General features: G+C 48.2%; 1 protein-coding gene across 2 annotated transcripts in view; it reads right to left on the bottom strand.

The window, feature by feature from the left end:
• Nucleotides 1–12,802: 12,802 nt before the first annotated feature.
• ELMO2 (engulfment and cell motility 2) overlaps nt 12,803–14,307 on the bottom strand; it is a 50,714-nt gene continuing 49,209 nt past the window's right edge. For both annotated transcript variants that reach the window (XM_066587987.1, XM_066587986.1), the window contains one exon: nt 12,803–13,753. In XM_066587987.1, coding sequence (XP_066444084.1) covers nt 13,553–13,753 — 201 coding nt within the window. In that variant the 3' untranslated portion in view covers nt 12,803–13,552. The remainder of the gene's footprint in view (nt 13,754–14,307) is intronic.

The raw sequence follows: 14,307 nt of genomic DNA on the forward strand, positions 1-14,307 counted from the left end.
ATAGGATACAGTGCAGCAATCTGAGGGCTCCTTCACATGTTTGGATTTGCGCATGCAATATGCAGAGAATAGAAGCCATTGATTTCAATGGGTTCGTTCACATTTCCTTTTTTGTGCACACAAGACAAAAATGGAACCTGCTCTATTATCGTGTACATTGGCACAATGTGCTGTGCAGTCCCAGGAAAAAAAGAACATCTGGACCTTGTTAGGCTAGATAGCCATTTAAATTGGGGTGCGTTCGTCTGCCACACCCAAATGAACATGCCCTGCGTGCGCAAAAAATATAGTAAAATGTGCCAATACACATGCAAATAAGCCTTGTACATATTGAAATTACGCTGCGCTAAGGCGTGCGCGAAAACACATACTCCCGTCTGAAAGAGACCTTAGGGTTCATTCACATAGGCGTATTTATGTTCCATATTCCGCACATATTTCTATGTGCCAGTAGCGGTATTTGTCCCCTTTCAAAAACAAATCTAATGGAATGGAGGCAAACGGAAAGCTTTCTGCTTTTTAGAAATCCCATTGCAATGAATGGGGGCAAAGAATGGATCCCTTTCATTTCATTTCTCTGCCCCCAAAACTGAGCAGATTATTACTAAAGCCATAACGCTGGTGTGAAATGAGGCTCATGTCCACGGGCGGGTTTGAATTCCGGGATTCGTGTGGTGTACCTACACGGATTATCTGGAGTTTAAGCCACCCATAGACAATCATGGCCGCCCATATCTTAATTATGTTTTTTTTGTCGTGAGGGAATCAGTCGTGATTATACAGGGTGCTATGTGATCTGTCAGTGATTCTCAGAGCAGCTTGTATTTAACCCCTGATCTGGAACACAAGACTATACCTGTAGCGCTCCAATGCGCTGACAAACCGCTTTAGGATTAGGGAGGGTTAGTCCACCTTCCTCAATTGCAAACTGAAGTGTCTCGAGCTTAGGCTGCATTCCCACGAACGTATATTGGCTCGGTTTTCACACCGAGCCGATATAGGTCGTCCTCATCTGCGGGGGGGATGATGGAAGAGCCAGGAGCAGGAACTGAGCTCCCGCCCCCTCTCTGCCTCCTCTCCGCCCCTTTGCACTATTTGCAATGGGGAGAGGTGGGGCGGGGCTAATTCCCATAACTTAGCCCCGCCCCATCCCGCCTCCTTTCATTGCAAATAGTGCAGAGGGGCGGAGAGGAAGCAGAGAGGGGGCGGGAGCTCAGTTCCTGCTCCTGGCTCTTTCATCCTCCCCCCCCCCCCCCCCCCCCCCCCCTGCAGATGAGGACGACGTATATCGGCTCGGCGTGAAAACCGAGCCGATATACATTCGTGGGAATGCTGCCTTAGGGTGCATTCACACGAACGTATATCGGCTCGGGTTTTACGCCGAGCCGATATACGTTGTCCTCGGGTGCAGGGGGGGGAGGATGTAAGAGCCAAGTGCAGGAACTGAGCTCCCGCCCCCCTCTCTGCCTCCTCTCCGCCCCTCTGCACTATTTGCAATGAGAGGAGGCGGGACGGGGCGGGGCTAAAGGCCAGGAATTGGCCCCGCCCCGTCCCGCCTCTCCCCATTGCAAATAGTGCAGAGGGGCGGAGAGGAGGCAGAGAGGGGGCGGGAGCTCAGTTCCTGCACTTGGCTCTTACATCCTCCCCCCCCTGCACCCGAGGACAACGTATACCGGCTCGGCGTAAAACCCGAGCCGATATACGTTCGTGTGAATGCACCCTTAGGGTGCGGGCAGACGAGCGTAGGCGTATTTACGTTCGCACGAGTGCAACGTATAATCGCCCGAGCGATCGTTTTTCACCGATCACGACCAGAGCTAGAAAGCGTATTTTCGTTTGTTCCTACTTTGCAAACGGTCTTTTCGGCGATCCGATATACGTCGTCCTCATGTGCAGGGGGGAGAGGATGGAAGAGCCAGGAGCAGGAACTGAGCTCCCGCCCCCTCTCTACCCTTCTGCACTATTTGCAATAAAAGGAGGCAGGGGCGGGGATAAGTTCCGATAAATTGGCCCCGCCCCCGTCCTGCCTCTCCCCATTGCAAATAGTGCAGAGGGGCGGAGAGGAGGGATAGAGGGGGCGGGAGCTCAGTTCCTGCTCCTGGCTCTTCCATCCTCCCCCCCCCCCCCCCTGCACATGAGGATGACGTATATCGGTTCGGCGTGAAAACCGAGCCGATATACGTTCGCCTGAATGCAGCCTTAATAGGAGGGCATTGCTTCTACTACACAAGGTCTCTAATGAGGCCATTTACCTTCTAAAAGAATCACTGCACTATCCAAGCTGGAGAGATATGCAATAAATAAAGTAGCTGTGGCATCCAGATCATTTTAACCAACTGGGGCAGCGTACACCACACTTCCAGCTTTTCCTTAAACCAAGAGAAGTGTGTCAAGGTATAATTTAACATAATCTTAAAATACTCCTTCCAATATGTACCCCCAAGTATTTAAATGATGCCGCACATATTAAAGGCTGATGGTCAATGTGGAAGGCCATCAATACCTGGTGTTTTTTTATTTGACAGTGACTCTGCAGGCTCTTGCAGTTCCTTTCGAAGAATAGGCAAATCCAAGTACTCCTATTTGTTTTTAACATTTGTATCTTTACCTCGTTTAACTAACAGGCAAGTTGGTCTGCACTTTTTTGAGTCTTAGAGGAGTATAGAGATGTATGAAACAGGGGCGTTAGGATAGGAGATGCAGTTGCACCCGGGCCCATAAGGCCTCTCTTCTTCATATAGGGAGCCAGTGCTATGAGACTGATAGGTTCTCAAGTGGCAGGAGTATTGCGAATGAGCTGGTGACTATGCGAAACACTGAACGATCAGTGCTTAAACTGGACAGCAAGTGTACGAGCCGGCGCTGATTTTTATGCCGTCTGAAACTGAACAACGAACGAGAACCTCACGATTGTTTGAACTGAACGATTGTCATTAACAATTTTCTATAACGGAATGGATTTGTGAAGGAGGCTACTAAGCCCCCCAGAATGCGATGTATCTGTTGCATAATAGTTATGTTCCGTCAGTAAACCCTGGGTGGGCCACATCTTGAGTTTTTCTTGCAGGCACAGGATTAATAGGTCGTAAGTATCACTTTTTAGGCCTCAACAGGAAAACTGTCAGGTGGAATCTATCTTGCACACCTCATCCTGCTCTACACAGCCTTTTTTTGACTATGAGAATGACAGATGCTATAAGTGGTCTATGGGGTCTGCTTGGCGCTGGTGTTATCAGTCATGAAACAGATCTAGCAGAGCGCCATGACTTCGGTTATGAATAAAATAAGCAAAACACCTGTGAACTTATTCATATACTGTGAATAGATAGAAGGTTTTATTTACAATCTCTATCATCTTTTTTAAGTACATAACAGGACTGAACAGCTCTATAAATCCGGCCCGCAGGCTATAAACCATTGGGAACCTGTTCAACAACTGCGGTAAAATTTATATAATCCCGCATCAGTGGGGCCTGAGAGGTGCCAAATGAACAGCTATCCTGGATTATGTGACTGTCATGAATTACAGGAACTTCATTTGTAAAGGTAGATAACATTCAGTAGGAGAGCCAACACAAGTATCCACTATGATTAGAGATGAGCGAGTATACTCGCTAAGGCTAACTTCTCGAGCGAGTAGTGCCTTAGTCAAGTATCTGCCCGCTCGTCTCTAAAGATTCGGCTGTCGGTGGGGGAGAGCGGTGAGGAACGGAGGGGAGATCTCTCTCTCCCCCCTGCTCACCGCCGCAACTCACCTGTCACCCGCGCCGGCAGCCGACTCTTTAGAGACGAGTGGGCAGATACTCAACTAAGGCACTACTCGCTCGAGTAGTTAGCCTTAGCGAGTATGCTCGCTCATCTCTAACTGTGATACATTAGTGTTTCTGCTCAGTCTTCTGCTCATAGATCCTTGTTAAATTCCTCATCATATTATAAATCTGACTTGGAAACAAGAGCCGGATTATCAGGTATTCCAAATAGTCAAATGTCGGATGACTAAAGGAATTCCACTATGTATGTGAATTCACAAGAGGTGAATTCAGATCTCTTCATTTGAAGCTAGAACATTATATATATTTGACTATTTGGAATACCTGATAATTCGATATATATATATATATATATATATAATATATACATGTAGCTCAAAAGCTGAAAACCACAGCAGAAATCCACAGCAGAAACAGGCATGTCCATAGTATTTAAAAAAAAAAATACTCCAAATTCTGTGCAGAAATTTTCCGCTCCATGTGAAGGAAATTTCTGAAATCTTCCGCATATGGCTTGTACAGTAAGGCCTCATGTCCACGGGGAAAATCAGATCCGCTGCAGATTCTACATGGAGAATCTGTAGCGGGTCCCTCCTGCCCCGCGGACATGAGCGCTGAAAATACAAATTTAAAAGCATTTACCTATCCGTAGCGGGCGGCGAAGGTCAGCTGTTCCTCACGGCCGGATCTTCATTTTCGGCCGGCGGATGAATTCCTGACGCCGGCGGCACGTCGCCGGCACGTCATCGACGTGCCGCGCGCATGCGCCGGGCACATCCGCCGAGCCGAAGCAAGGGAGATGCAGCCGTGAGGAAGAGCAGAGCTTCGCGGCCCGCTGCGGGTGAGTAAATGCTTTTAATTCCTATTTTAGGTCTCCCGCGGATCCGGACGGCTTCCATAGGCTTCAATAGAAGCCCGCGGGAGCCGTCCCCGCGGGAGACCCGCATGAAAATGGAGCATGGTCCAGATTTTTTCATGCTCCATTTTTTTTTAAATGCCTTTTATTGACGATCCGCGGGTATTTATCTACCCGCGGGTGGTCAATGCATCCCTATGGGGTGCGGATCCGCGCGCGGGAGATCCGCTGCGGATTTTAAATCACATTTTGCCCGTGGACATGAGCCCTAAATCCTGTGAAATTTCCAAAGCAAAATCCGCTGCGGAAATTCTGCAGCATTTATGCTATAGGTTAGGCCACCTGCATGCGAATGGGTCGGATTCCAAATGTAGGCTCGCCAGACATGCACAGTACAGATTTTACCGCGCCATCGCTAGGCGATGACGCAGGTACTGCGTGGGATAAGTTTTAGTCTATGGTCAAAGTAGAGTGAGATTCTAGCCAGGCTCCCCATACCTTTAGGAATTGGGTCGGGCATCCTCTTTTTTGATAGATAATTTTTTCATATGAGGTTACTGTGTTTACGGACTGGACCCATTGTGGGACCGAGGGGGGCTCTGTTGCCATCCATTTCATGGCTATTTCTTTACGGGCTAGGAATAGTGTTTTTTCGAGAAAAACGCGGGTATGATATGGCCACACTTCCTCTTCTAGCAAGCTGAACAGCGCCACCTTGGGGTCTAGTTCTATGGATAGTGGGGGCCGTAGAAGTGAATTCACGAGGTTTGTCACCTTTGACCAAAACTCCCCAACGAAGTGACATTCCCATATCAGATGCCAAAAGTCCGCCCTTGGTTGGTGGCATCTCTGGCATGAGTCTGAGGTGGTGCTACGCATTTTGTGTAATCGGTTGGGGGTAAGGTAGGCTTGGTGAATAATGTACAGTTGAGTTAGCTTATTGTTTACAGCTGGTGACACTGATAGGTGAGATTCAGAGATATCCTGCCAATCTTCAGGTGTGAGGGAGGTGATGGCAAGTTTCCATCTGTCATATGCTGGAGGAGGATTAGGATTTATCTTAGCTGAAAGGAGGTGTGTATATAAAGCTGATATAAGGCCTTTGGGTCCTTGGGATCTGAGGATGCCTATTGTGGGGAACCTGGATATCTGGGCCGAGGGGGGATGGAATTGGGAGTTTAGTGCATGTCTTAGTTGAAAAAACCTGAATAGCTGGAGGTGTGGGGCTTGCAGCTTATCGCGCAGTTGTGTGAATGTGGGGAGTGTTCCATCTATGTATATATCATTTAGTGTATGTGCCCCTTGAGCGATCCAATATTGTGGGTCTGGGACTGACTGTAATGCAGTGAGGCCAGGGTTGTACCAGAGGGAAAGTTCTGGCAACACCCCTCGATAGTTCTGCAGTGCCTTCACTTCTTTCCATACATTGAGAGCCAGTTTGTGAAGTGGGATTAATTCAGTGGTTTTGGTGCGTTCCGGGAATTCTAAGAAGTTCAGGAGATTGTGTCCAGTTACTTGTTTCGCCAGTTGTCTGTCTGCTATAGGCAGTTCCTTTCCCAAAACCCAGGGCCTGATGTTTCGTAATTGTCCTGCTAGGTAATAGAGCCGGAGGTCCGGGAGGGCCATCCCGGCTTGGTCTTTGGGTCTTTGCAGGATCGATAGGCTCAGCTTGGAGCGTGAGGAGTTCCAAATAAATGTTGTAATTAGGGAGTTTTAAGTCTTGAAAAGGCATTTGGGGACACTTACTGGCATGTGTTGCAATATGTATAAAGATTTGGGCTGGATGACCATTTTGATAAGATTTATACGCCCGGCTACAGATAGTGGCAGCTTAGCCCATCGTTTCAGTTTGAATTTTATGTTTTCTAAAAGTGGATTTATATTGTCTGTTATTGCATTGTTGTGGTCGTGCGACATAATAATTCCCAGGTATTTGAATTTGGAGACTGGTTTTAGACCATATTTCTCGACATGGGGGTCATTTTTTGGGTTAGCCTCTGTGTAAAGGATTGTTGATTTGGTCCAATTGACATGTAGTCCGGAAAAATGGGAGAATCTGTCTATGTGTGTCATGGCTTGGGCGAAGGAGTATGATGGGTTCGATAAGAATAGGATAGTATCGTCTGCGTATAGTCCTAATTTGCTTTCGTAGTCTGCCCATTTAATACCTGTCACATTAGGGGAGTCTCTCAATCTAATTGCCAGTGCCTCAATGGCTATGGCAAACAAGGCCGGGGATAGAGGACATCCTTGTCGGGTGCCTCTTGTCAGTTGGAATTCTGCCGATGGGATACCATTGACTATGACATTTGCGCTTGGGGATTTATATATAGTTTTGACCCATTGTCGGAAGTTAGGTCCGAATCCAAAGCGGATCAAGCAGGCTTCCAGAAAAGCCCATTCCACCGAGTCAAAAGCTTTTGCCATGTCAAGCGATACCAGGGCCCAGGGCATGTTGTATTGTGTGCCTAGTTGGATGGCTGTCTGGACTCTGCGGATATTTATAGTTGTGGATTTTCCTGGCATAAAGCCTGTCTGATCAGGGTGTATGATGGAGAGGATCACCTGATTCAGTCTGGTGGCCAGAATTTTGGTTAGGATCTTATAGTCTGCATTTACCAGTGATATCGGCCTATAGGAGCCGCAGTCTGTAGGGTCCTTTCCAGGTTTCAGAATCACTACTATTGAGGCTTTGTAAAATGAGGTTGGAAGTGTTTTGTCTAGCTGCGCTTGGTTTAGTACTTCGAGGAGTTGCGGGCCTAGTTGTTCGAAGTATTTGCGATATGTCTCTATTGGGAGACCATCGGGGCCTGGTGATTTGTTAAGGGCCATTTCTTGAGTAATTAGTTGGATCTCTTCCAACGTGAAGGGCGCCTCTAGGAGATCGACCTGCTCTTCGGAGAGGGTTGGAAAGTTTAGGTCGCTTAGATAATTCAGAATGTCTGTCGTCGTGTTGTGGGAGGAGGAAGTATATAGGTTAGCGTAGAAGTCTTTAAAGCTGTTTGTGATGGATGGGGCGTCGGTGACCTCTGTTCCGTGTTGATTTTTAATCTTAAGGATCGTGTTTGTATGGTTTTCTCGTTTTATGAGATTGGCGAGTAGATGGCTAGATTGGTTTCCTAGTTCAAAGTAATGCTATTTGGTGAAGAATAGTTGGCGTTTGGCTTTGACGTGTATTTGTTGTTTATGGAGTCGGGATAAGCTAAGCCAAGCTGCTTTATTGGATTCGGTGGGGGTTGATATGTATGTTTTTTCGGCTTCTAGGGTTTGATTTTCTATCTCTTCATCGGCTTGGGACGTTGTTTTTTTAATGTATGTGATGGCAGATTTAAGGAATCCTCTGATATAGGCCTTAAGAGTGTCCCATTTCAGGGCCGGGTGAGTGTTATCTTGGTGGGCGTCCATAAATAGGGAGATGTGAAATGGCATCTGGTCATCCGTTCCAATAAGTTTGAGCCAGAATGGGTGTAGCTTCCAGGTGGGCCTTATTTTAATTTGGGGAAATGTTAGAGTTAATAAAATGGGGCTATGGTCTGAGATGCCTCTCGGGCAGTGTGTTATGTTTGTGAGGAATATCGCCAGTTCTGTGGAACTAAATATATAGTCAATTCTTGTCAGCGCGTTGTGACCCGGTGAGTGGCAGGTGTATTCTCGTTTTTCGGGGTGGTGGTGTCGCCAGAGGTCAACCCATCCGACACTCTCTGTTAGTTGTTTTAGGGGAGAGTTTGAAGTAGGGGCGGGGTTAGAGGGTGTGTGAAATTTGTCTTTCGTAGGATCCATTATCATATTAAAATCGCCTAGGCAGATTACCTCCGCCAATGGGTAGTGGTGTGCGAACGCAATAGCAGTTTGCAGGAGGTGTAGGTTATTATGGGGTGGGTTGTATATAGATAGGATTATGTATGGTTTAGAGTCTATTTCTCCGTATATGAATATAAACCTTCCTTCAGGGTCTCTGCGGGTGACAATTGGGTTCCAGCGCATCGACTTATGAATTAGTACGGATACGCCCCTAGAGAAAGAGGTATGAAAGGAGTGGGAGGCCCATTGGATCCATGGTTTTAAAAGGGTGTTGGCCTTTTCTCTGATGAGATGAGTCTCCTGCAGGCTAATAACATGTGGACTCAGTTGTTTAATATATGAGAATACCATTCTGCGTTTGAGTGCTGTGCCGAGTCCACGGACGTTCCAGCTAAGACATTTTAGAGACATCATTGTTTGCGTGGGTGTAGATTTTAGCTCCCATGTCTATGATTTGGGGGTCGGGGGGGGAGGGAGGGTGTTGGTGGATGTGAGAAGAGGGGTTGTGTGGGCGCCTGTTTGTGAGGGGTTCTGGTGGAGAGCAGAGCATAACAATTCAAATCAATAAACATTGACATCTTGCTAAACTTATACCGCAGATATCAAAAATTCAGCAACAATGGAAAAGTTGTGGAGGGGGGAGGAAAAGGAGGGAAGACAGGGGGAAAGACAGGGGAATATTAGGGGAAAGGAAAACCGGAATGAAAAACAATTTAGCTACACTCTGATTAGAAGTAGCAGTTGTTGTGTTGTTGGGGGGGAGAATTCTGGATGGCCTTTAGAGGCTTAAGATTGACCGTTGGGCTCCAATAATAACTTTAAAGGTGTCTCGGTCATGTTGCGCATCGATTATGCATCAAGGGATGTTGAAGGTCCAAATCGCGACAAAGCTTAGAGTCCTTCCAGCGAGTGTGGGGGGGGTTGGTCATCCCTTGGAAGTTTCGGCGTGCATCTCCAGCCACTCCATGGCTTCCGAGGGGGATTGGAGGAAGACCACCTTTCCCTGGGCCACTATTCGTAGACGTGCAGGGTATGCCATTGAGTAGGGGATCTGTCTTTCTTTAAGTTTCTTTTTCGCCTCTGTGAAGGTGGCTCTTTGTTTTTGTAATTCGGCCGAGAAATCAGGAAATATGGAGACCGTTGTGTTGTTATATTTTAATGGGCCTTTTAGTCTGGCCTGACATAGTGCTGCATCCCGATCTCTGCAATTCAGAATCCTTACTAGGAAGGGGCGCGGGGGGGCTCCCGGCTGCGGTGGTTTTGCGGGGACTCGGTGGGCTCTTTCTACTGTGAAGTGGGTAGAAAAGGCGTCTTCTCCCAGTAGCGTTTTGAGCCAGGTTTCTGCAAATGTTTCTAGGTGGGAGCCTTCTGATCTTTCGGGCAGGCCTATTATGCGCAGGTTGTTACGGCGCGAGCGATTTTCCAAATCATCTGTTTTTGATTGGCAAAATTCTATTGCTCTTGTTGCTTTTTTGACCGCTGTAGTTAACGGGCGTAGTGAGTCTTCTGCGTTAGAGACGCGGTCCTCCATTTCCCGCATTCTGTCACGCATGTTGTGTAGGTCTTGTCTTAAGAGGGAGACATCGGATTTAATTTCCTCTATTTTGTTGGTGAGAGAGGATTTACAGATGTTAATCGCGTCTAGGAGTTGACGCATAGTGGGTTCTGGGCTTTGCCCCGTTTCACTTTCGGACTCTTTCGCTTGTGTGGGTCGCGTTGCACGCGGGGTGTGATCAGGGGTTTCAGAGCGAGAAAATTCTTTTAATTTTTCGGCGGCGGAGCCGCCTTTCGCCCGTGTGCTCATGTTGAAATTCTTTGGGTTGGTATGACGGGTTATTGTTGTAGTATAGACAGTATCAATGCTTGCTCGCAGAGATCGGGAGTTTAGATCTTTGTATTATTATGGGCTGTAACGGTGTGCGGGTTGCGCGGGAAATAACAGTCCGCCACCGCGGTTCAAAGACAGGGGTAGGACGTTGTTCACTACGGGGACTTTTATTTGTGGTCCCGGTGCAGTAAAGTCCGTTCGTAGGAGAACAGTAGGGTGGTCAGTCTCTTGGTTGTTCCCTGGGGGGGGGGCAGGGTGGTCTTATTCCGTCGCATGCCCCCTATTCAGGGTCTGCGACTGTGAGGGGTTTGTACAGTCCTGCGTGTTGTCCCCTGGCCCCCCGCAGAAAAAACACGTTTTTTAACGTCGCCGGCTCCGCAGGGCCGGTTTCGAGGGATGGTCTTTTCCAAGATAGTGTTTTGTGGTCCGGCAGCGGCAAGGCGGTCTGGAACCGGAGCGGGTCGCCGTGAGAGAGTCGTCAGGATTAGCCGGGTGCGCCGCAGGCGGCGATGGACGCTGACAGATTGGCTTTATCGGCCCACCAAAACAGAAGAGGAGCGGACCAGCACGCAGGTCCGCGCTCGGTGCGCCCCGAGGCGCAAGGTGTTCCGCTATATAGCGGTAGTAAAGTTCTCATGCGGTGGGTCTTGCCGAGTGCAGTCCGCGGCGGGTCCTGCGGCAGTCACACCGGTCCGGAGGTGCTCTGCGCCGCCCCCTCAGGTGTCGGGGACCCGACGGCAGCGCTCCGGAGCAGGGTGGAAGAAGCGCGCGGCTCCGTCACAGGTGCGGCTGGGAGCGGGCGTTCGCCGACAAGGAGCGGGCGGTGAGCCTCGGATCACTGAGCCGGGTGCCGGTGAGTAACGCCGGGAGGGACGGAGTCGGCAGCCAGTCCGCGGCTCCCACGGCAGCGGTCACGGCTCGGGTGCGCAGGGAGCGGGGCGCCCTTCCCCTCAGGTGTGAGCCCGGCCGTTTCAGCAGGGGGGGTCGCCCCTAGCTGGTTCGGAGTCGGCGTCGGCTCCCGCGGCACGGAGACAGCGCAACGGGACCTCGGTGTGGGTGAGGTGAGGTGGGGGTGGCGGAGCCTGTCCCGATCGCCAGGGAGGTCCTCCGCTGGGTGGTAGGTGAGGGGATGTAGCTCACCAGTACTTCACTGCAGCCAGGCGACAGGGCAGGATGGGGAGGTAATCCGTGTGTGAGGCGCAGGAAAATGGCGGGTGTTGGCGCCCTTTCTCTCCCGTGGCTCCGCTGCCGGGATCAGAGGTCCGTACCCGTTTTCAGTCGTGGTCTAAACCGTCTCTGGGGGTTGAGGAGCCCGCTGGTCTTGGTTGGGTCGTTCTGGTATCAGTTAGGCCAGGATTTTAAAGGATTTTATCGTTCCCCCTGGGGAGCACCTCTTATGTGCGACTGCTCATGCTGGTCGCAGGCCACGCCCCCAAGTCTATTCATTTATATCGGGAAAAATCTGCAGTGGGAGTCATGCTGTGGATGTTCAAATCCATCTGTTGTTGAAATTGGTGGATTTTGCAATGAAAATCCACAGGCATTTTTTATTGTGGATTTTTTCTGCGATGTGTGAAAATACATTAAAAGCTCTCTTTTCATGAATAGTATTTTCTCAATGTAATTCACAACAGTATTTGTGGCAACAGGGATTGAAGTGATGTTCACACCTCAATATAGAGAAGTAGAATACACATACAAAGTGTAAAAAGACACAAAAAAAAGTTAACATACAAGTTTTTTATCATTGTATCTTCCAACTCTCACCTAACACCAAAATCAGGCTACATTCAAATAGTCATATGCAAGTTGTCCAACTTGTATCAGGCAGCACACAAGACACATGTCTTTGTGCCATCAGATACTCACGGACCCCTGCACTTTCATGTGCAAATCTTGTCCGTGAAAACAGTTCAGAATAGGGCATGTAGTGATTTCTTGCACACGCTAATTTTCGGGCAGCATGTGGATCTGACAACTGAAACAATAACAAGTCTGGATGCTGCCTGGCAATTAGTGGAGCACCACATCATGTACAAGCACCTGCATGGAATATATCTGACAAAATTACTACAGTTCCATCCAATGACTGCCATTATTCTGACTGCCATTATATGGAGTCAGGTAGGAATTTTTTTCCCCAATGGGCTAAAGTGGCTTCTGCCTAATTGTTTTTTTTTTTTGTCTTCCTCTGGATCGACAAGGGGGGTGGAAACTGGCTGAAGATGGACATTGTCTGCCTTCAGCCTAACATACTATCTTAGGGCTTATTGAGACGACCGTATATCGGCCGGGTTTTCACGCCCAGCAGATATACGGTCTCGGCACTTAGCTCCGCCCCCTCCCATTGCAAATAGTGTCGAGGGGCGGAGAGGGGGTAGGAGCTCAGTGCCCTGCTCCCAGCTTTTCCAGCCTCCTCTCCCTGCAGAGAGGGACACTGTATATCGGTCAGGCATGAACACCGGCCGATATACGGTCGTCTGAATAAGTCCTTACTATGTAATGGGTATGAAATACAACAGTGCGCCAATAAAAAGAACAGTCAGGTGTCAGTCAATTATTTATTAGTAACATTACATATTATTTTGGATGTCAGCCTCCTGTACCTTGACATATCCCTAACATTCAAGTGCCCCCTCCCAGTGGTCATTTACAGTTACATGGGATGAGATTCGTACCATGTCAAGAAGGCTTTTGTACGTAAATGAAAAAAAAACATGATCCTCTTCGTTTACACCAGCGAAGAAGTGGTTTAAGAATAAAAATTAAAAAAGGCTTACTGAAAGAGGCAAATCCCAGTACACGACAGATAATGCCCCCCCGCTAAATGAAACACGAGAACCGATTGTGCTTTTATGTAGCGCATTGTGCACAAATGCCTGTGATTGTGCCGCACTCCCATTCTGGAGGTGATGGTCAGTAAGCAGCAATCTGATTGGATAAGCAATCTCTAACATTAAGGCAAATATGGAATTGAACTGATTTGGACCCTATAGAGCTATAAGCAGCCTCCTTCAGTACCTAGTAAAAAATGAAGCTGGAGAAAGAGGGCAGCTGGTAGGTGGGAACTGGAACTCAGAATACCATGGGAGACCCTTACCGCTCTTCTGTACAGCTACAGACATCTCTCCAACAGGAGCTCTTCTGAGGACTGGACCTGTGGCTGGGTGGTAGGCATGATTCTGTAATATATGAGCCCCCCTCCCTCAGGGCAGACCTGGTTTGTTATACGGCTTGTTAATGAGAGGTGTCTTCCCACGTTGGTGGGTATGAAAATCCTCCATGCTGTGCTCCAGATCAGCCATAGTGGTAGACAAAATCGTAACTGCTGGGCTCTTTGGGAATCGGGGGAGGCACCTCAGGGATCTGTATGTTCTCCAGATCCAGCAGACGCAGCTTCATCTCCATACTGAGCAAAGTGTCCATGTCACTGCGGGTTAGTTCGCTGCTCATCTCTCTCCCCAGGAGAGCGTTCACGCCGTCAATCCAGATGCAGTACTATTCAAGGGATGGAGAATTCAAAGGTCACATAATTGACTCAAAACAAATCACATGTTTAGTAATAATGTGAAGAATAATATGTGAAGTGCTGTGAAGGAAAGAACATTATTATTGTTTCACTGTAAATAAAGTTTAGTGAAGAAAAGTTTGCTTAATAAAGGCAAAAAGCTTCACGGAAAAAAAAAATTATGATGAGAGTGAGCTGCCACTATTTGTCCCCTTATGAATCTCAAAGTATGGAGGGGTAACACGGCGGGACTACGGGATATCAAGCCAGGGCACATTAGAGTCCTCCAGGTTCAGCCTTAGGTGAGTGGGGCTGCGCTTTTCAGGAGGCATTTCAACTATTAAGTAGGAATCGGCACATAGAAGCATTGGGGGTGAAATCAATGGTATTAATTTGGGATGTCTGATGGCCCAATGCACAGGTAAGTCTAAACTCTTATATGAGGTATTCTACGCAAGAGGGAAGAGACCATGTAAAATGATACCAGAGTTACAGTACATTATCCTACCAAACGTAATTGGACACCTGAGCAAGAATCAAAACT

The sequence above is a fragment of the Eleutherodactylus coqui genome, chromosome 13 (assembly GCF_035609145.1).
Source record: "Eleutherodactylus coqui strain aEleCoq1 chromosome 13, aEleCoq1.hap1, whole genome shotgun sequence".
In the NCBI taxonomy this organism is placed as follows: Eukaryota; Metazoa; Chordata; class Amphibia; order Anura; family Eleutherodactylidae; genus Eleutherodactylus; species Eleutherodactylus coqui.